The following is a 22,102-nucleotide window of genomic DNA, read 5'->3' on the forward strand; positions in this document are numbered from 1 at the left end:
GGTTCTGCGGAGGACATCCTCATTTCTTATCTTATCGATACACCAAATTCCCATCATCCTTCTATAGCACCACATCTCAGACGCTCCGATATTCTTCTTTCTCGGTTTTCTCACAATTCATGATTGGCTTCAATAGAGTGTTATGCTTCAAACGTACATTCTCAGAAATTTCTTACTAAAATTAAAGCCAATGTTTTCTTACTGTTTTTAGCACTAGAGTTAGCTAAATCAGCACAGCGACAAAGTAAAATTACGTTAGCCATACCTCTTCCCTGAAATGGACCGTAGAGCACTGAAGTAAAGCTCCCATCAATTTATGGGGATTCCATGTCACAGAATCGGCCCTGTGAAATAACAGAAATATAATTAACTATAGGTACACAAAAAATAAATTATAGAGAAAGAAACTATTCGTGGTGTGAGAACATAATTTTTGTAAAAGTCATTCTGATCAAGAATCTCGATATTTTCGTTAGAGCGGTCATCTGGCGATATCACGAGACAATTTAACTTATGTAGATTATGCTTTGAAACACAAATTAATCACAGATATCATTTACACTCTGCTAATGTTATGTTGTTCACGGTGGACAACGGAATTTAGGGACGTACAAATTTTGAGGATCTCATTAACCTATGATAAAAATTGATTCTGTTTTATCTAAATCGGTTTCTGATATTCGGTAATCATAATCGGTTGATTGGAATTTCAAAATTTAGCTTTTTAAAGTTTTTAGAGGTATTTGTTGCACCGAGAAACTGCTATCCCCTAGATCATGTATTAACCGATGATATGAAATACTCCATAGTAGTACAGAGATGCGAAGTGCAGGGAACCAAAAATTAACAAATATTCCAGTATTTGAATTTTACACACTCGCTTTGTGTCTCTATTGATACAACTCCTTCATGGAAAAGTTCTAAACCAGTAGCATTAAAATCGCAAAAAGCATACACTAACAATTACACACTCTCGGCTAGATATGAAATTATATTAGGTGCACTGCAAGTGTAGCCATAATACGGGGATGAATCGATAAAAAACTGGTCGCTGTATACTGATAAATGAAGGTGAATTGCAGTCGTGACACAAAAGATGCTGAGGCAACTTCATAGGGATCCTGCACCAGCACTCACATCAGCTTATCAGTTCAATGAAGTACGTTACGAGGGGGATGAGAGCGAAGTTGCGATGTAGGAAGACACGCTGGCATCCAGTCATTTCCGTAAATCGTTTAAGGCAAATGCCGAAGCAGTTTCTTTTAAAAGGCACAGCTAATTTCCTTTCACAATTCGAGCTTGTGTTCCGTCTCTAATGATCTCGTCTCTGACAGCATTTTAAACCCTCTATTTCTTTCTAACATTCAAAACATGCAGGCGAAAGCTCACCTTAATTTGGGTGTAACTTTTATTACTATGCTCATAGCGCAAATCAGTTTCAGCCTTCCCGATGAAATGGATTAGAATTTTCACGTCACGTGTTAGGTAGATCATGCCGCTAAAGATTTGTTCCTTTCTCTCCGATTCGGTATTCCATTTTCCTGTGCCTCCATTCCGGAAGAGATAGTCTCACAGTGAACAGTACCGTGTGGTGCTCATTTCGCATTATTAGACATTTTTTACTCTGAAGTGTAGAAGAATATATTTTACACCCTTCCATAGAAAACATTCTCCCACCTGAGATATCTCTTCTATAGCGAGAGCCCAAAATCAGTATTCAGATCAAGGTCTAGTAACTAGTTTTATTTTTGCACTTTTGTCATATGATGACGTGATGGAGACCGTGGCTGTTGTTCGAAGACAAATGTTAGGACAGCAACCAGCCACAAATTTACTTTCAGTTCCTTTATTCAAAGGGTACCGTTACCGGTTTCGAATCGTTGTGGTTCATCCTCAGACGGCTTACACGCTTTCTTTATAACTTGTGATGTGTTTTCTACAGATCAATTGTCCTAAAATATAAATAATATATAATTATAAACACGCCACACACAGATGGTTGCGTTACAGATTTTCGTTGCATGTGACTTACGTGAAACGTCGGTTTTGAGTGTTTGTTTCCATAACATTCGTCCAACAGATGTAAATGCATTCCCACTGCATTCTTATTGTTGCGCACGTAAATTGTTCTCAATGAACACTTTAGATTTGTCACTGAGAAGATTTCTACGACGCACCACATGTTTTGGTACATACAAAGAGCTTACAAACATATGTGTATCACAGATGCTATGATATGTCGTAACATTTGACGATGATGTCCTATGTTTGGAAAGGATCATATATTCATTTACGCAACTGTAATGCCTTTTACACTAGTACAGAGGAATTGAATTTTTGAGTTGATATTGTTAAATTAATTATAAAGTTTATATAGTATATTATTTAATTACATTTAGCATCATGAGAATTATAGTAGCATATAAATTAGCTACTTGATCTGCAGATAAGTGTACTAACATTATTTGCTTTGGAGGCTGGAAAGCAATTTTCGGAAATTTTTCAGGAAAGGTGTGTTAGCTAACTCTGTTTGTTCGTTAAGGATATTAGATTTATTCTACCACGAAGATTCGTTAGATACTTGTTTCATAACATTTTCAGTTTGCTGAGCGCTTGCTAGCATTTTCCTCCATTAGCGCCTTGGAACAGGATTTAATATTTATCCTAGAATAGTACAGTAGAGCGATTAGAATATATTACATGTATTTTGAAAATAAATACAAATCTTTCAAGACAGTAAGAGTTGTACGTTAAACGGTGTCATATCTTGATGAAAGGAGTGAACTTGGCTTTTTAAAAGTGATGTAACTTTGGAAGCAAGCAATTCATAATACGATCATTTTATTGGACCTCACATTCGTGTTACGTATTCCTCACAAATTAACATCTGTTTCATCGCCCCGACAGCTTTATGGCCATAAAAACTTCACTGACGACCGAAAGATCTAGCGAGAGGCCGAAAATTTCTTCATATCGCAGACTTTGAGTTTCTTTTGCTGTGAGACTTAATCATTATCAGAGGAATGAGGGCAATACGTGTAGGGCAAATACACTGAAGCGACAAAGAAACAGGTATAGGCATGCGTATTCAAATACAGAGATACGTGAACAGACAGAATACGGCGCTGCGGTCGGCCTATATAAGACAAGTGTCTGGCGCAGTTGTTATATCGGTTACTGCTGCTACAATGGCAGGTTATTAAGATGTAACTGACTTTGAACGTAGTCTTACAATCGGCGCACGAGCGATGGGACACAGCATTTCCGAGGTAGCGATGAAGTGGGGATTTTCCCGTAAGACCATTTCATGAGTGTACCGCGAATATCAGAAATCAGGTGAAACATTAAACCTCCAACGGAAAAAGATCCTGCAAGAACTGGACCAACGACGACTGAAGAGAATCGTTCAACGTAACAGAAATGCAACCCTTCCGCAAATAGCTACAGATATCAATGCTGGGCCATCAACAAGTGTCAGCGTGCGAACCATTCAAAGAAACATCATCGATATGGGCTTTCGGAGTCAAAGGAACACTCGTGTACTCTTGATGACTGCACCGCCTGGGCCGGTGCGGTGGCCGAGCGGTTCTAGGCACTTCAGTCCGGAACCGCGCGACTGCTGCGGTCGCAGGCTCGAATCCTGCCTCGGGCATGGATGTGTGTGATGTCCTTAGGTTAGTTAGGTTTAAGTGGTTCTAAGTTCTAGGGGACTGATGACCTCAGCAGTTAAGTCCCATAGTGCTCAGAGCCATTTGAACCATTTTTTGAGCCTCGCCTAGGTCCGTCAACACCGACATTGGGCTGTTGACGACTAAAAACATGTTGCCTGGTCGGACGAGTCTCGTTTCAAATTGTATCGAGCGGATTGACGTGTACGGGTATGGAGACAACCTCATGAATCCATGGACCCTGCATGACACCAGGGGACTGTTGTAGCTGGTGGAGGCTCTGTAATGGTGTGGTGCATGTGCAGTTGGTGTGATATGGGCCCCTGATAATTCTGGATACGACTCTGACTATTGGTACGCACGTAAGAATTCTGCCTGATCACCTACATCCATCCATATCCATTGTGCATTCCGACGGACTTAGGCAGTTACAGCAGGACAATGCGACACCCCACCCGTTCAGAATTGGTAGAGAGTTTCTCCAGGAACACTCTTCTGAGTTTCAACACTTGCGCTGGCCACCAAACTCCCCAGACATGAAAATTATTGAGTATACCTGGAATGCCTTGCACCGTGCTGTTCAGAAGAGATCTCTTACGGATTTATGGACAGCCCCGCAGGACTCATGGTGTCATTTCCCTCCAGCTCTACTTCACACATGACACATCCTGTTAGGCACTTCTGCGTGCTCGCAGGGGCCCTACTTAATATTAGGCAGGTGTATCAGTTTCTTTGGCTATTCAGTGTAAAAACGTCTTGGTAACTACGTGCTCTTGGTTTCGTATGCTTGAAACCAATATGTATAGAGCTTCACATCAATATTCTTTTTATTTATGGTTGAGCCCCTATGGACTGGGTGGTTACAACCAATTTCATTTTAGTGTCTAGGTCTTGTTCTTGTTCCAGCTTTGACTTCCGGCCAGTAACTCCTGAGCCCACCAAGAAATGCGTGTTTATGCTCTTCGGACAAAGGTCCTCTATGTCTTTTGGACGTTGATGCCATTTTATAACCTTAGTAGTTCTTCACCAATCTTCTAAATTTATTCCTGTCAGGAATTTCTCTCTCTGAGATACCAATCTGACTAAGATCTTTTTCACATTCTTCGAACCATCTCGGCCTTGTTTTATTAGATTGGATGAAACTCCAGATTCAAGGCTCTTGGCCTTCATATCAATATGACACACTTGATGACAAAATATGCTACCTACGCCGCCTATTTACAGGCCCGAGACTGGACCTCAGTTCAGTAGAGTACATGAGATGTTTCGTGAAGCGTTTCAGCATCACGCGCTACTCTTGTTATGTTAAGGGCTTCAGCGGATGTCTCTACTGATATTGAGAGTATTTTTATAGTTATCTGAATTATGCATTTCATTCTGTCGAGAATATGTTGGAATGCTCATGTATGATAAGGTATTAGCTTGCGAGACAGGGAGGTGAACTATACCAGTATTGAAACCGCGCGCCTCAATGACACTGATCAACCCGAGACACGAGTGAGATGTTTAGGACTTTTTCCCAAACTAACATAAACAACGTCCAGATAATTTCCCGTTGCCGCTTCAGAAACCCAACACACTTGTAATTTAACTACTAACACACACTGAACTCTAATTAAACGGCCTGCATGCAGATGGCGTATACGTTTTCTCAAGTTGTCTAACAGGTAAGATAAAAATACAATATGAGGGCAGGAACAAAGAAACTAAAACATTGCATGGTCTAAGGCAAAGAACGGAGGCTATACCATTGCGAGACTAACGTTAGCAGAGAAATTAAGTTGGGCGCTAGCACAATCAGATTCATGCTCAGTTCTCGTCATACAGGGATATTATCGTTACGAAAATGCATGAAAGTTGTTTCTAGTGACGTATACGGGAGAGACTTGATGCGAAAGCTGATCAATAGTTTCCATTCCTTTCACATTCCACAGGGGCCTCCTGTCGTATTGAAAACATTTTAACTAGTCATGAATATTAAATGCAGCCACTACTATGCAGCAGTTACTAGTTGAAATTATAATCCAGATAAAGCCTCTGCAATTTTTTATTCCTGGAAGATTTTGTCGTGTGGTATAGTAGAGGTCCTCTGTCAAATTCGCAAGGAATGAAGGGCAAGAAGAAGTTTTAAGTCAGTTCTTGAGGCATGGAGGGATGACGGACTAGTGTTGAATGTTTGACCGCCGACGATGTAATTGATTTATACCAGAAATGAACATGTCATGATGCCACATTAACTGAAGTGCCAAATAAACTGATGAAGGCATGCGTATTCAAATACAGAGGTAAGTAAACAGGCAGAATGTGGTGCTGCGGTCGGCTACGCCTAAATAAGACAAGTGTTTGGCACAGTCGTTACATCGGTTACTGCTACTACAATTGCAGGTTATCAAGGTTTAAGTGAGTTTGAACGTAGTGTTTTAGTCGGCTCACGAGCGGTGGGACACAGCATTTCCGAAGTAGCAATGAAGTGGGGATTTCCCGTATGACTATTCCACTAGTGCACCGTCAATATCAGGAATCCGGCAAAATTTCAAATCTCCGACATCGCTGCAGCCGGAAAAAGATCCTGCAAGAACAGGACCAACGACGACTGAAGAGAATCGTTGAGCGTGACAGAGGTGCAATCCTTCGGCAAATTGCTGCAGATATCAATGTTGGGCCATCAACAAGTGTCAATGTGCGAACGTTTCAACGAAACAACAACGATACGGGCTTTCGGAGCTGAAGGCCACTCGTGTACCCTTGATGACTGCTCGACAAAAGCTTTACGCCTCTGGGCCCGTCAACGCCGACACTGGACTATTAATGGCTGAAAACATGTTTCCTGGTCGGACGAATATCGTTTCACATTGCATCGAGCGGACAGACGTGTACGAGTATGGGGACAACCTCATAAATCCGTGGACCTGTATGTCAGCAGGGGACTGTTCAAGCTGGTGGAGGCTCTGTAATAGTGTGGGGCGTGTGCAGTTGGAGTGATATGGGACGTCTGATACGTCTAGATATGACTCTGACAGGTGACACGTACGTAAGCATCCTGTCTGATCACCTTCATACATTCATGTCCATTGTGCATTCCGACGGACTTGGGCAATTCCAGCAGAACTATGAGACAACCCACACGTCCAGAATTGCTACAGAGTTGCTCCAGAAACACTCTTCTGAGTTTAAACATTTTCGCTGGCCACCAAACTATCCAGAGACGAACATTATTTAGCATATGTGTAATGCCTTTCAATGTGCTGTTCAGAAGAGATCTCCAGCCACTCGTACTCTTTCAGATTTATGGACAGTCCTGCAGGATTCTTGGTATCACTTCATTCCAGCACTACCTCAGACTAATCGAGTCCATGCCACGTCGTGTTGCGGTACTTCTGCGTACTGGCGGGGGCCCTACACGATATTAGGCAGATGTACCAGTATCTTTGGCTCCTCAGTGTAGCATTTCATGCAAATTGGACAGCTGTAGGACGATGGACTGGAATAATTATGTGAATGGTTGAGAGAAGTTATTACACTACTGAATTCTCCTGTCAATGGAACGTCTCACGCCGTCCATGTTGCATTCGCTGCGAAAGACTTGAAACAAATGTCATTTCATTCGTGTGTTGCTGACTTTGGTCCGCAGTCTTCCAGATAAGAGTGCTACACTTTCACTGTATTTCACCTCGGCTGATCTCTCCTCCCGTCCTTCCTGCATACAATCGCCAAGCGTTTTTTCCGGCATTCAGGACATTTCAGAAGCTGGTCGAATATTTCATAATTTATCCAAATATATTAGATTGTTAAGATTTCCCATCCATGGATTTTCCCACAGCTCATCGTTGTAACTATATCTAATTTCCAAACGGGGGTGGGGAGGGGGTGGGGTGTGCGGTGGGTGTTGGGGAAGGGGGATGGGAAAGAAAAAGTGCGAAGAAGAAAACGCAGAAACGTAGAGAAGTTCCTCGTCGTTATTAACCTGACAATTCCGAACAAAAGAAAAATAAGAATCGAGGAGCAACTTTCTTAGGTAGGTAGGCGAAGGTTATTTTTTGCATTATGATGCTATAAATGCGCAAATTCTTAACGCTAGACAGACAGAGGAAAAAAAAACTATGGCTTCGTAAGGTGTTAACGTATGTCACTCATTTATCTTATTGTTCAAAGTGTAAGCTTATTCATGTAAATTGTTTTTCGTATGCTATGCAATTCGTAGTGTGTGTGTTGAGCAAGTTACAAGAAGAAAAGCAAAAATGAGATGATTAATTCTGTTCTCATTTCCAATGCCTACATCACATTGGAGGTGAGTGATTCTATTCTCATTTCCAATATCTGCATCATATTGCGAAATATCACACTTGCGCAGAAGATAATGATTTTAAGGTCACAAACGGAAGTTAGTCATCCTCTGTCATAACTGAATCATCTGTAAAGTTTCTTGATGTATTGACTGATGCTAGACGCATTTCCATGTGCTTAGTTTAGCTTGGTAAAGTTTAGTCTTATGTTAAGATATCCGATTCGCTCCAGCTGAGATAGATCACAGTGATCACTAGATACATTGCCGATTCTTTTGGTCTTGTGACCACATTTCAATGCCTAAGCTCGATATTCGGCTCTCGTATTAGTAAGTAATTAATTATTCAATCACATTGCTATTTCTACTGCTTTAATTTCTAGAAAAAAAAGCAATGGTTGCTGATACTTCATTGTCTTTAAGCGTACGTAAAATAAACAGTACTAATATGTAATTCTGTCCATAGCTGTACAATGTTCTACTTTTATTTATGGTTGAAAGTCACTTGTTTTAAATGACACACGTCTTTTTATATAGACTGAAACTATTGGTGTGTGTGTGTGTGACTGTAGTTCATGAAGGACTATCTTAGCCTGTGGGTAGTGTAGAGCAGGAGCTAAGCCCTTGTAAAAATAACTAGACATTCCTAAAGAGCTACAGACACTGGATATTTTGAACCTTCGACTGGACGCCATTGTGGTTATAAGAGTCTGGAAAGCTGCAGTGCATTGTGGCTTGGGTTCCTTAATTATATAGTTATTGGTACATACATACAGTATTTGTTAGTCGTAACTCTACTGTCTACGTATTCCAGTGTACGTGGCGAAAAAATGTGATGAGTTGTGAGGCGTTTAATCGCACGTACAAATTCGAGAAAAGAGAGCTATATTACCTTTCACAGACACGTGGATATGTTATATATTTTATATTAGTGACTTTCAGTCATGACACGTATATTTTCAGGAGGGATTCGTCACCGATTTAATATTTTTAACAGTAGCTGCTATTTTTGACAGTACTGGTATACGTGAGGTCTAAACGTTTCATTCTGTGGTGCTGTAAAACAGTACATACGTTGACAAGAACACTACAGACTCAGGTATCAGGATTCACCCTCATAATGTGTATGACACGAAACGGTAATAACATAATGTACCATATGCCGGAAAAATCATGTAACGCGAAGTACATTTTACTTCAAAAATTTAGAGCAGTAAACAACGAAATACTACAATTCGCTCTCGTGGTAACGACATAGGTACATTCAGCTGTGAACAAACAGTTATGGTAAACTGATTGTACTAGGATACGCAAAAAAAGTCGGCTGCCATTCGTTCATATATTAAATTGCTGTCTTGTAGTTGCTTACTTAAATGAGACCTCAGTATTGTGACATAACCCAAAGAAAGATTTGTTGTAACCAGAGGCGCGTAAATTTACCATCACAGTGGGCACTAAGGTTCTTCCCAAACTGGCCATTTTTTACAGTAGACCACTTACGAGACTGTGGGGCCTTGAGGTAGAGGCAGTACAGAGTGAACCATAAGAAAATGAAAAACAATACTTAGTGAAATTCACAGCAAGTGTAAATGATTCTCATTCAGAGAGGATCACATTTGTTAAAGGACGTTCTAAGCATGATGGGCCATTCCCAAAACAGCACGGCAGGTACTTTTCTAGCCGTTACTATGATATTGTAGTGAAATCCGCTCTTAATCTTAACAGAAATGGTTAATTATATTCAGGAAATCGTGACTACGTTACTGTCAAATTTTATGTTTGTTCCCTGAAAAGGGTGCTGTTCCATCTCAGAGGACTGTGGAAGTTAGCAACTGACTGGAAACATTTGTTTGAAAGGTTAAAGGAATGGCTATTCACAGTCACACACATTTCTACGATATATACGAATACTGAGAATGGTGCAGAGCAGGTTATAAAATATTGCAAAAAATTTGAGAGAAGAGTGCTATTTTTGGCGAGTAGTTTTTGCAGAAGTAATACTGTGCCATAAACATTTCCACCATGTAATCCTTTTTGGAGTACATACAGTCATCATGGTGAAACTACGTGTTGCACGTTACTAAGGAAGCTCACCGGACAAAATGTTAGTTATCCCTCTAAAGGAGCACACCGATCGCTTTGGAGCGCTTTAAATTCTGCAGAACTCGCATCAGTCGGCCATGCGCCCCCCATTGTTGACGTGAGTAGTAATGGCAGTAAGCTGGTGTTTATATGCCGGTCGGTTGTACGGAATCAGCGCAGAACGATGAATTGACGTGGAGACTTGGCAGAAATGCAAAAAAGAGCTACTGTATATGGACATACCATAGCCACACTGCGAATGAAAATACACGATTTGTCGGTGTTTCTTTGAGGATAGTACAACCTGTTACAAGGAATGGTGTGCCACTCGTAGGCATTTAACACGACTAAGAACAATGGTCATAAAAAGATCCTTGTCGATAAGGTTCGGAGACGAGCGTCACACCTTGTCAATGGCAACAGGTTTCAAACCCGACAGGAATTTCTGCTGATAGTGGATGCAAGTCCACTTCAACCAGTTTCGGAGCGAACAGTGTGAAGGGAGCTCCATGAATTGGCCACACGGAGTCAGATACCTTGTAAAAGGCTGTTGGTTACAACGGCACATAAAGATGCATGTTTTCAATGGGCCAGACAACGCAGAAAGGGGACAATAGCTAAGCGGTCCGACGAGTGGCAATGGCCTCTTGAAAGGCGTCGAGAACACCGACAGCACAATGAAGCGTTTAACCAGCAATCTGTGAGGCGTGTAGTTCAGCCCGGAGGTTGTTCTGTGATATTTTGGGGGTGTTTTCGTGTCATGATTTTGCCATTCTCATTCAAAATACTGTGAACATGGACCAGGATCGACATCTACATCTACATACATACTCCGAAATCCACCATACGGTGCATGGCGGAGGGTACCTCGTACCACAACTAGCATCTTCTCTCCCTGTTCCACTCCCAAACAGAACGAGGGAAAAATGGCTGCCTATATGCCTCTGTACAAGCCCTAATCTCTCTTATCTTGTCTTTGTGGTCTTTCCGCGAAATGTAAGTTGGCGGCAGTAAAATTGTACTGCAGTCAGCATATCATCTTTCTCGATGACCAAGTGTTGCCCTTTTTTCTACACATTCGTGATGATAATGCAGTGGACACACCCAGCTGTTAAGGTGACAATAACTGTGTTCACAGGGCTATATGGATAGGTTCCTAGCGCCTCGACTGGCCCACTAAATCACCCGATTTTTATCCAACAGAAAATTTTAGGTCTGTTTGGAATAACAGGTGAAATTTAGCGCGCAACATCCCCGCAGTATGGTAGCGACATGAGATGTCAAAATCAATGAGTGGCATCAGCTGTGTACGGCATATATGAAATAAAAGAAAAACTTGTGTACTCCCTTCCTCGCCGAGTTGATACCTCTATTAAAGTTATCGGCCATGTTATACGGTATTAGCGTGATGTATCTATGAGGTGTGTGTGGTGTGGCTGTTTCTCATACAGTTGACAGTGAGAGTATTTATCAAGTTGTGGGATAACGGTTGGTTGGTTTGTTGGGGGAAGGAGACCAGACAGCGAGGTCATCGGTCTCATCAGTTTAGGGAAGGATGGGGAAGGAAGTCGGCCGTGCCCTTTGAAAGGAACCATCCCGGCATTTGCCTGGAGCGAGTTAGGGAAATCACGGAAAACCTAAATCAGGATGGCCGAACGCGGGATTGAACCGTCGTCCTCCCGAATGCGAGTCCAGTGTCTAACCACTGCGCCACTTCGCTCGGTGTGTGGGATAACGAACAGAGACTGTATTCGGTACACAACTCTGATGCCGGAAGTGTAGCATCTAGGTAATAAGCCAAAGTGAATCGTTCATGTGGAAAATGAGACGCGACTGCATCAAATAAGTACGTGGAAAGTAGCCAATAGTATGCTAGTTTTCGGCAAATTGGAGGACGATGAGGGCCGGAAGTGTGCGTATACGTGTCGGCACGAGTTAAGTGCAGGGGCCACGAGGGTGCGGCCGTGATTCTGACGGAGGGTCGGCGCGCAGCCCTACCCTCGCTCTCCCGTTTCATTCAGCGCCAGTGAAGTGTAACCGCGGATTACAATAATGGAACAGGGTCGCAGGCCGCCGGCCGCCGGCTGCTGCACTAATTGCGTATGGGGCTAATTACACACTCATTTATCAACAGCAGTCACCCGCAGCCGCGGGCACTTCTCACCATCTCGGCTTCTTTCTCCTCATTAATAATTAAACGATGCTACTGCAGACTCACAATAAAATCCTCGTTGTAGTACACTCAAAGTAGAGGTACGCATAAGTGAAAATGCGTTAGTTAATATTCTCTAGCTGACGTTAAAAAGTTAGATGAAATACACTACTGGCCATTAAAATTGCTACACCACGAAGATGACGTGCTACAAACGCGAAATTTAACCGACAGGAATAAGAAGCTGTGATATGCAAATGATAGATTTTCAGAACATTCACACAAGGTTGGCGCTGGTGGCGACACCTACAAAGTGCTGACATGAGGAAAGTTTCCAACCGATTTCTCATACACAAACAGCAGTTGACCGGCGTTGCCTGGTGAAACGTTGTTGTGATGCCTCGTGTAAGGAGGAGAAATGCGTACCATCACGTTTCCGACTTTGATAAAGGTCGGATTGTAGCCTATCGCGGTTGCGGTTTATCGTATCGTGACATTGCTGCTCGCGTTGGTCGAGATCCAATGACTGTTAGCAGAATATGGAATCGGTGGGTTCAGGAGGGTAATACGGAACGCCGTGCTGGATCCCAACGGCCTCGTATCACTAGCAGTCGAGATGACAGGCATCTTATTCAAATGGCAGTAACGGATCGTGCAGCCACATCTCGATCCCTGAGTCAACAGATGGGAACGTTTGCAAGACAACGACCATCTGCACGAACAGTTTGCAGCAGCATGGACTATCAGCTCGGAGACCATGGCTGCTGTTACCCTTGACGCTGCATCACAGACAGGAGCGCCTGCGATGGTATACTCAACGACGATCCTGGATGTACGAATGGCAAAACGTCATTTTTTCGGATGAATCCAGGTTCTGTTTACAGCTTCATGATGGTTGCATCCGTGTTTAGCGACATCGCGGTGAACGCACACTGGAAGCGTGTATTCGTCATTGCCGTACTGGCGTATCACCCGACGTGATGGTATGGGTTGCCACTGGCTGCACGTCTCGGTCACCTCTTGCTCGTAGTGACGGCACTTTGAACAGTGGACGTTACGTTTCAGATGTGTTACGACCCGTGGCTCTACCCTTCATTCGATCCCTGCGAAACCCTACATTTCAGCAGGATAATGCACGAAAGAATGTTGCAGGTCCCGTACGGGCCTTCCTGGATACAGAAAATGTTTGACTGCTGCCCTGGCCAGCACATTCTCCAGATCTCTCACCAGTTGAAAACGTCTGGTCAATGGTGGCCGAGCAACTGGGTCGTCACAATACGCCAGTCACTACTCTAAATGAACTGTTGTATCGTGTTGACGCTGCATGGACAGCTGTACCTGTACACGCCATCCAAGCTCTGTTTGACTCAATGCCCAGGCGTATCAAGGCCGTTATTACGGCCAGAGGTGGTTATTCTGGGTACTGATTTTTCAGGATCTATGCACCCAAATTGCGTGAAAATCTAATCACATATCAGTTCTAGTATAATATATTTGTCCAATGAATACCCGTTTATCATCTGCATTTCTTCTCGGTGTGGCAATTTTAATGGCCAGTAGTGTAATAAAATACAAATCCTTCGTGCATTCCTTCGGAATCTCTGGTTAAATCCTTACACTGAATAAATTTGCCACTTTCTAAATAAATACAGCTTTATATTAAGAAATAGTTCTACTGTTTGTCACTGTTTGTCTTCTAAATTAAAAGGACAACTTACTGTTATGCGTCTGTACAATTTTTCCTCGTACGCTTTCTGGTCTGCGGCCTTCACTTAAGACACATTAAAGCGCAAAAATTATCCTAGTGGTGTGTGACTCCCTCTAAACTTTACGTTACAAACTTCACATTATAAACTCAGTGACAGGAGGACTTTAAACTAAACTTACGAAAGTTTCTTAGGATCTTTGACAACTTTTTCTGTAAGATCTGTAGTTTGCTCATTGGATCGGTAAAACACGAAAAAAATATGAATTACAAAATCTCGGCCGTAATAAAAACCTTAACGTAACCTACGTTACGTACTGACTACTGGGGAGGAAACACTTGAATAGAAATATAACTACAAAACAACATTCATTCACTTTCAGTTAACTGGAATCCGAACTCAATTAGCAAACTATAATACAGTTTCCGCCTCGCTTACTAAGGCTACCGCACCACTGGACACGTATGGAAGGTGTTCCAAAAATCAACGGCAAAACTTCAGCAATTGATTCCTCAATAACAAGAAGAAAGGAAGTCTACTAAACATGGGCTTTAAAGTGCATACCTTAAGAGCTATGAGCACTTCTTCATTTTCCATGTTGTAAAACACATCTCCTCTACTGCAAGCTTTTATTTTGAGATGGGACAGTATGGACAAACCAAGAAATGATTTCCAGTAAACATGTGTGCTAAAATGCACACTGGAAGGCCCATGAGCACTTATTCATCTTCACTACTGTGAAACACGTCTCTTCTCCTGAACAAGTGCTCATAGCTCTTAAGGTATGCATTTTAGAGCACATGTTTACTGGACTTTTTTTCTTGTTTTACTCCATACTATCTCTACCCAGAATATGGAAGGCAAAGACCATGCATTAGAACAGATGTGTTTTACAGTATCGTGGATGAAAAAGTGCTCCTACCATGTCCAGTCCGCTATCCAAAAATATGCTACTCATTTCTAATTCATTACACCAGAATGGCTGAGTATCCACAGTCCTCCAATACAGATGAAATGGTTCACCTTCTTACTTTGTGTCGGCCGGATGGCTGCTTGTGGGGCCGTCCTGCACTGGTTCAGCGCTTATTCCACACCATCTAACTTTTCTTGCCACTACCGATCACTAAAGGCCACTGCCACCTTCCATCTCAAGTCCAAGTCTCCCTCGCGTCACCTGCTACTTTTTACCTCTTCCTCCAACCACCCACCACTTCTCACTCCCAACATACAACCAGCCGAATGGCTGCCTTGGAATTATTGTTAATCTTCTAGGGCTGGTGTTTATGTTAGCCTTCTCTGTAAATCTTTGAAAGCACCATCCTGGTGCCGCACCCCACCCATGCCCTTGTTCTGTTTCTCCCGACTGTGAGTCTTTCGCAACTGTGGGAAACTTCACATTCTATGGCAAGCATGTTATTCAGGCTACATGTTATCGTGGTAAAGCTTCCAGGACTCGTTAAGCCGCTACACTTGGTTGGTTGCAACAACTGGACATCTGCTAGCCCAGTTTTTCTGGGAATTCCTAAGGAAATTTTCTTAACAGAAGACATCTGCAGAAAATAACCACGCTACCTAATTTCCTCGTCTCTGTAAAGTTTGGAAGGTAGGAGACGAGGTACTGGCAGAAGTACAGCTGTGAGTACCGGGCGTGAGTCGTGCTTCGGTAGCTCAGTTGGTAGAGCACTTGCCCGCGAAAGGCAAAGGTCCCGAGTTCGAGTCTCGGTCGGGCACACAGTTTTAATCTGCCAGGAAGTTTCATATCAGCGCACACTCCGCTGCAGAGTGAAAATCTCATTCTGGAAACATCCCCCAGGCTGTGGCTAAGCCATGTCTCCGCAATATCCTTTCTTTCAGGAGTGCTAGTTCTGCAAGGTTCGCAGGAGAGCTTCTGTAAAGTTTGGAAGGTAGGAGACGAGGTACTGGCAGAAGTAAAGCTGTGAGTACCGGGCGTGAGTCGTGCTTCGGTAGCTCAGTTGGTAGAGCACTTGCCCGCGAAAGGCAAAGGTCCCGAGTTCGAGTCTCGGTCGGGCACACAGTTTTAATCTGCCAGGAAGTTTCATAGGAGTAAGATATTTTTCCTTGTGTCTCGGGGATGAAAAGGGTAAGGTGCTGATTTGGATATAGTGGGAGAAGGAATCCACCGTGGCGTTTCCAAATGAACCTTTTCGCACCCCTTAACTGATTCAGGGGTGCAACGGAAAACCCAAATTAGGATCGTTGTACCGAAATTTGAAACCTGTTCCTCCCGAATATGAGTCTAATTTCTTAAGAATTGAGCAATCCCTGTCGGTCGTGAATAAAGCTACTATCAAAGCTCGTATTAATAATTTATACTTAAGAAAATTTACTTGCAGTTGCTACTAAGGTAAAATAAACACTATAATGAGATACGAAACTGTTACTAGCCATGTGACTTTCGTATTTTGGAAAATTTCGTCCTTTTTCTAAGGTGGTCCCAAATATAGAATTCTGCGGAATACTTGTTGACTCATAACATGTATTTATCACCTGATTTCATACGGTTCAAGTAACATAATTAGCGTGCATGGCCAACCACAGTAGAGACGAAGAAAATTCGAGGAGCGTGACAGCTGTAACATCATAGATTAAGGGTCGACCTGCGACAGCAATCGCACAACTTGCGTACGGGCCGCGAGGTGCCGCCACGAGCGCAACCGTATATAACAATGTAAGTGCCGACGGAGTTCGGCCAGCTCTCATTTTGTTGGCATCTCATTTTTGCCTATTCTCTAATTTGCTTAGTTGCTTAGCTCTTATTCGTTTATGGCTCATGTTATTGTGCTCTCTTTCAGCCATTCTGATTGTTTTGATTTACTCCCAATTGAGAAGTGCTCATTTTGGCATTTCACTTTTGCATATTCTCATTTTGCTAATAATATGCTCCTTAGCTTTTTACAGTTGAATTGATTAACATAGTGACATGTACTGTTTGTCCATTTCAGCCTGTTCACATTTTGATGTTCTTTAAATACTGAAATAATTATCGGAAGCATTTCTTCCCTTAAACTTGTGTAAAGTATTCTCGATGTAGGATTTGTTCTGTGACACAGGTGTAAGGTTTTGAATATAAATTATAGACGAAACTGTGCTTTAAAAGGAATTTATTTTTTCAGATTGTACTACATCAGACGACAATTTTGTGAAATGAGGGAGAAATTTGAGGGGCGAACCCATGGAAATAGTCTTAAGTGATCCCCTTTAGCCCGCATCTCGTGGTCGTGCGGTAGCGTTCTCGCTTCCCACGCCCGGGTTCGATTCCCGGCGGGGTCAGGGATTTTCTCTGCCTCGTGATGGCTGGGTGTTGTGTGATGTCCTTAGGTTAGTTAGGTTTAAGTAGTTCTAAGCTCTAGGGGACTGATGACCATAGATGTTAAGTCCCATAGTGCTCAGAGCCATTTTTTGATCCCCTTTAAAAATAAAATTTGTGTGACACTGAAAGACGTGACACTGTAGGCACCGAAAATCTATATATATAAAATTATACGTCACACAGCCTGTCGCTATATGCTGCCATGGAAGGTTTCGCAGAGTTTGGCAATATTTATAGCACTTCAGTAGTCCTCCTTTTTCGTGAAATTTTGACTGACAATGAAAAGGACTCAACGTGTGATGTTCGGGACGTTCATTAGTTTTCTTCTGTACATACGGTATATAGCCAGAGGGATTAAGCTGGTAAGGCAGAGAGACGGCTTATCGCAGCTGGGCGAGCAGGCGGCAGCTGGCGGCGACGCGCGTCGCGCCCCTCTAATTGAATTTTAATGCCGCCGTTAATCACAGGCTGCGGGTGCCGCCCTCATTGCCAGCTACGCTGATTCACAGACCCAGCCCGCACCTGAGCGCGCGTTCTCTGCCCATCACGAGCGCAGTCTCCGAATCACGTGGTCCCTACGTTCAAAGGGCGCTAGGTAAATGCTTCACGTGCCGACAGTGCAGCGGTAGCTCACTTTTTTGTATAGGCTCTGGTCGTCTTCAAACAAAAACTATCTGAGCGTTAACTTATAGCTATTCTGATAAATATCACAAAGTCTAGATCATGTTGGCTGGACGTTGATTGGAATCTCGCTAGTCTTGAATACGAGTGTCTGATACTCAGTAAATTAAGGGGACGTTTACTATCTTTGGCCCCAAAAAAGAATGTTCTTTGAGAATTTTTTTTCTCGCGATGTGTTATAGATATCAATTTCAAATTCGGTCAATATGTTTATTGATATTTCCTCTAAAAACTGGAAATTTTTCGATTGGAAATGTCGAAGAGCAAAGGCGGAAGTGCCGTCGGAACCAAACAAAATTTCGATGTAGACCTCCACGCGCGGTATGTCACAGGTCAGCCGGCTCGTCTGAAATCGAAATTGAGTTGACGTAGGTGAAGTATATAACATTCTTTAGGAGTTGTACCTCGCTTAAGTTATTTGGACCATAGTAAACAAAATGGCGACCATTTGAAAAAAATAGCGTTTTTTCGTCGATTTTTCGACTTCGTCGGCCAAGTAAAAATATTTATACTTGATGGATCGGAATAAAAGAGGTACAACTCCTAGACAACTTAGTTAGCTTCGTCGGAAACAAAGAATCATGCCAATCGGTTCAGTAGATTGGGAGTTACCATACCGCGCGATAAAAAAAGTCATTTCGAGAGCAACGCGTTTGAAGTTTTGACTACATATAAATGCAATATTATGCAACTTACGTTCAATCTGCTATTCCGGGCCCATAAACTAGTCCTTCCTCTTCCTCATAGAGGGCGTTCTGTTCGATCTGATCCATTATGCGCTGCTCCAGAGCCGCTCGTACGGCCGGTGACAAGCGGTTTTCGGCCGCTTGAATCAGGTGGTCGTCCGATTGCTTGGCGAACTGCGTCGAATATAGTCCCAGGGTGACGTCCATTGTTGTCACGGTCTTCAGAATTGCTGAATACCCTGCCTTGGGTCTGCTCACTGCCAGGAAAGTCGCAATCTCCACAGTCTTCGCACCAGAATGCAAATGCTTGGGAGCTAACTTCCAAACACACGCGTTCAAACTTTCATTTGAATTTTGTGTGTTTCGTCCCAAGTACCGGTACAATAGCTTTTCTTACGAAAGGGCTTCGTATATCGGATAAATGACTTTTTGAACTTCTTTGGAGAGCGGCTGGTCGTGTTGATATTCGTCCAGATGTCCGGTAGCCTCTATAATGCGCCACTTCCCCAGCCGGACAATTTTGGTGTTGTGGGTGGTCATCCGTCAAACACTTGTGGAAATACGTTGCCCAAATTGCCTTCTTCATCTGTTACACCGAACTGGAATGACCTCGCATTGCCAAGCCGCAGTACGTCGTAAGCTACTTGATCACTTTATCAGTTTTAGTCATGGGCAAGCACATAAAATAATTTTTAGCGGCTGCAAAGTGGAAATTCCCGAAAAAAACCGGTCCGTGAAAAAGGCCGATTTCGGGCAGGTGCATTTTTTTATTCAACCGCGAATAACAAACATTTCCGTTCCGTATTCGGAAAAACCGTTTCAGAGGTGGATTCTAAACACTTTTACGGATCCAAAAATGCAGTTTAAAAAAATCGATTTTTTGAACCAAAAGATAGTAAACCTCCCCTTAAGGAGGTAAACCTAGTTGTTACCTTTCTGTGTAATGCCCGATCTAAGTTCTAACTATGGTGAAAATGGTAACTAACTACCCGGAAACAATAGTTTCTGCTTGCTTATTATACATTGGTGCGGAAAACTTAAGGACGAAAGTAACTTCCACATGATGTGTTACTGCCAAGTAACAAACCTCGATACATAGACAGAAATGCTACAGTATACTACAGAAGGTAACTGAAAGAAATAAGCAATGAGGATTGGCGCATACAAATGGTTTATTTAAAGACAGTAATTGCACTGAAGTCGCTGAGATTTATTATGGTCCCCTGGACATTGCATAAGCGGGGCACGGCTCTTAATAAGGCGTGTGATCACCACGGCCGACAGTGCATACTCTGCAACGGGCTCCCATGCTGGCCACGAGGCTGTAAGGAGTTATTATGGTAGGACCTTCCGTTCCTCCACCAGCGCGAATGAATGGTCGGCGGTGCATGTGCACGTGCTGCAATACTTCTGCTCGACGCATCTTACACATATTCGATGGGGTTTAAGTCAGGGAAACTGGCAATCCAGTCTGTTCGCCGGATATCCTCTCGTTGCAAGAGATTGTCCACCTGCGCTCTTCGATGCGGTCGCGCATTGTCATCCATAAAAACCGGACTAGAGTGAGTGTGTCTCGCGCCCTGAGGATTCCGACAAACTTAATTATGTATATAGATAGTTCATTTATAGTTTTTGATGAGTGAGTTTCCGAGTATCTAAATCTGTGACATAAATAGCCGCATCTTTTAATCGCGTTGACTTGGAAGCTCAAATTTTTTGCACCACCAAGGTACCGTGGAGCTTCGTATTTGACATAAGTTTCATCTTGATACCTCGGCCGTTCCTGAGAAAAGGGGCCTTAACAGACGGAGAGATAGGCGCCCAACAAAATGATCCTATAAAGGTTTCGTTTTTACTGACTGAGGTATGGAATCCTAAAAATTAAATCGGGGTCGACTGCCCCCGTGAAAAGCAGCGCTTTGGGAAGCAGTACAGCGTCACAATAACGCTGACTGTTGAGTGTACGGTGTTCAAAGATTTGAAGGTCAGTACGCCCATGCAGCATTATGCCTCAGCCACATCCTAACACGTGGACCACCAAAACGATCATGTTCGACAAAGTTGCTGGGTGCATTACATGTTCGCACCTCTGTGTTCCCACCTTGTAGGTCAAGCCTTGTCAAACATGATCGTTTCAGTGGTCCAGGTTATATGATGTGGGGAGGCATAATGTTGCACGGGCGTACTGACTTCCCAATCTTCGAACGCGGCACATTCACCGCTCAACGTTATTGTGACACTGTATTCATTCCCTATATGCGCCTTTTTTTGTGGTAAGGTCTTATGGCACCAAACTGCAGACGTCATCGGTCCCTAAGCTTACACACTACTTAATCTAACTTAAACTAACTTAGGAAAGGACGACACACACACCCATGCCCGAGGGAGGACTCGAACCTCCGATGGGGGAAGCCGCGCGTACTGTGACAAGACGCCTGAGACCGCTCGGCTACCACGCGCGGCCCCTATATACGGGTTTTCAGGGATACATACGGTGCTGACTTCATTTTAATGGACGACAGTTTGCGGTGGCATCGAAAATCTTTGAATAAAAGTGTCATTTCTGTTTATCTTCTTGCGTATTTCTTCCAGTTATCTTCTGTAGTTTACCATAATAAGTCTTTCTATGTTTGGTAACAGTTTCGTAGAGCTAAATAAATTGGCAGTGACATACCATGCGAACGTTACTTTCGTCCCTATGTTTTGCACGCTAGTATATGTATCGGGTTTTCGTCCATATATACTACTGGTCAATAAAATTGCAACAGCGCGAAAACGCCATGGAAAATACGTCAAATTGGGATGAAGCGTACTAAATTCTTGCATATGCAAATAATTACTATTTCCGCGCCGCCGCCTCGTGTAAGAAGGAAAGGCGTCTACCAGCGCGTGTTGGGTTTCGACAGTGACAAGGCCGTGAGGCATCAATCTCGCGGTTTTTTGTTCCCCAATATCAATGTTCGCATTGGTCAGGATCTCATGAACGTCACGAGAATACGGAAACGATATGTTTAGGAGGGCCATACTACACGCCACGCAGGATTTAAGCGACCACACACGACTAGCGCAGTCCGTAGCTCGTGGTCGTGCGGTAGCGTTCTCGCTTCCCACGCCCGGGTTCCCGGGCTCGATTCCCGGCGGGGTCAGGGATTTTCTCTGCCTCGTGATGACTGGGTGTTATGTGACGTCCTTAGATTAGTTAGGTTTAAGTAGTTCTAAGTTCTAGGGGACTGATGACCGTAGATGTTAAGTCCCATAGTGCTCAGAGCCATTTGAACGACTAGCGCACGAGAGGACGCACATACCGTTTTGGCCACACAGGATCCTACAGTCGTGTCATGTATACTGAGTCAGTGAGTGGACTTGTTTGCAAACCACTAGCCACATGGGAAGCGCGACAACATCTGCAGCACCATGGTCTATTAGCACGGCGAACACTGTTGCACTTCCCTCAATGTGGCAGTAGAGAGAGATGTGTCGACAGTGGTGCACCAACGACAACACTGGACACAGC

General features: G+C 43.3%; 1 protein-coding gene across 1 annotated transcript in view; it reads right to left on the reverse strand.

The window, feature by feature from the left end:
* LOC124556263 (glutamate decarboxylase) overlaps window positions 1-22,102 on the reverse strand; it is a 167,992-nt gene that overhangs the window by 42,880 nt on the left and 103,010 nt on the right. The window contains exon 9 of the mRNA XM_047130249.1: window positions 266-344. Coding sequence (XP_046986205.1) covers window positions 266-344 — 79 coding nt within the window. The remainder of the gene's footprint in view (window positions 1-265; window positions 345-22,102) is intronic.

The sequence above is a fragment of the Schistocerca americana genome, chromosome X (assembly GCF_021461395.2).
Source record: "Schistocerca americana isolate TAMUIC-IGC-003095 chromosome X, iqSchAmer2.1, whole genome shotgun sequence".
Taxonomy (NCBI): Eukaryota; Metazoa; Arthropoda; class Insecta; order Orthoptera; family Acrididae; genus Schistocerca; species Schistocerca americana.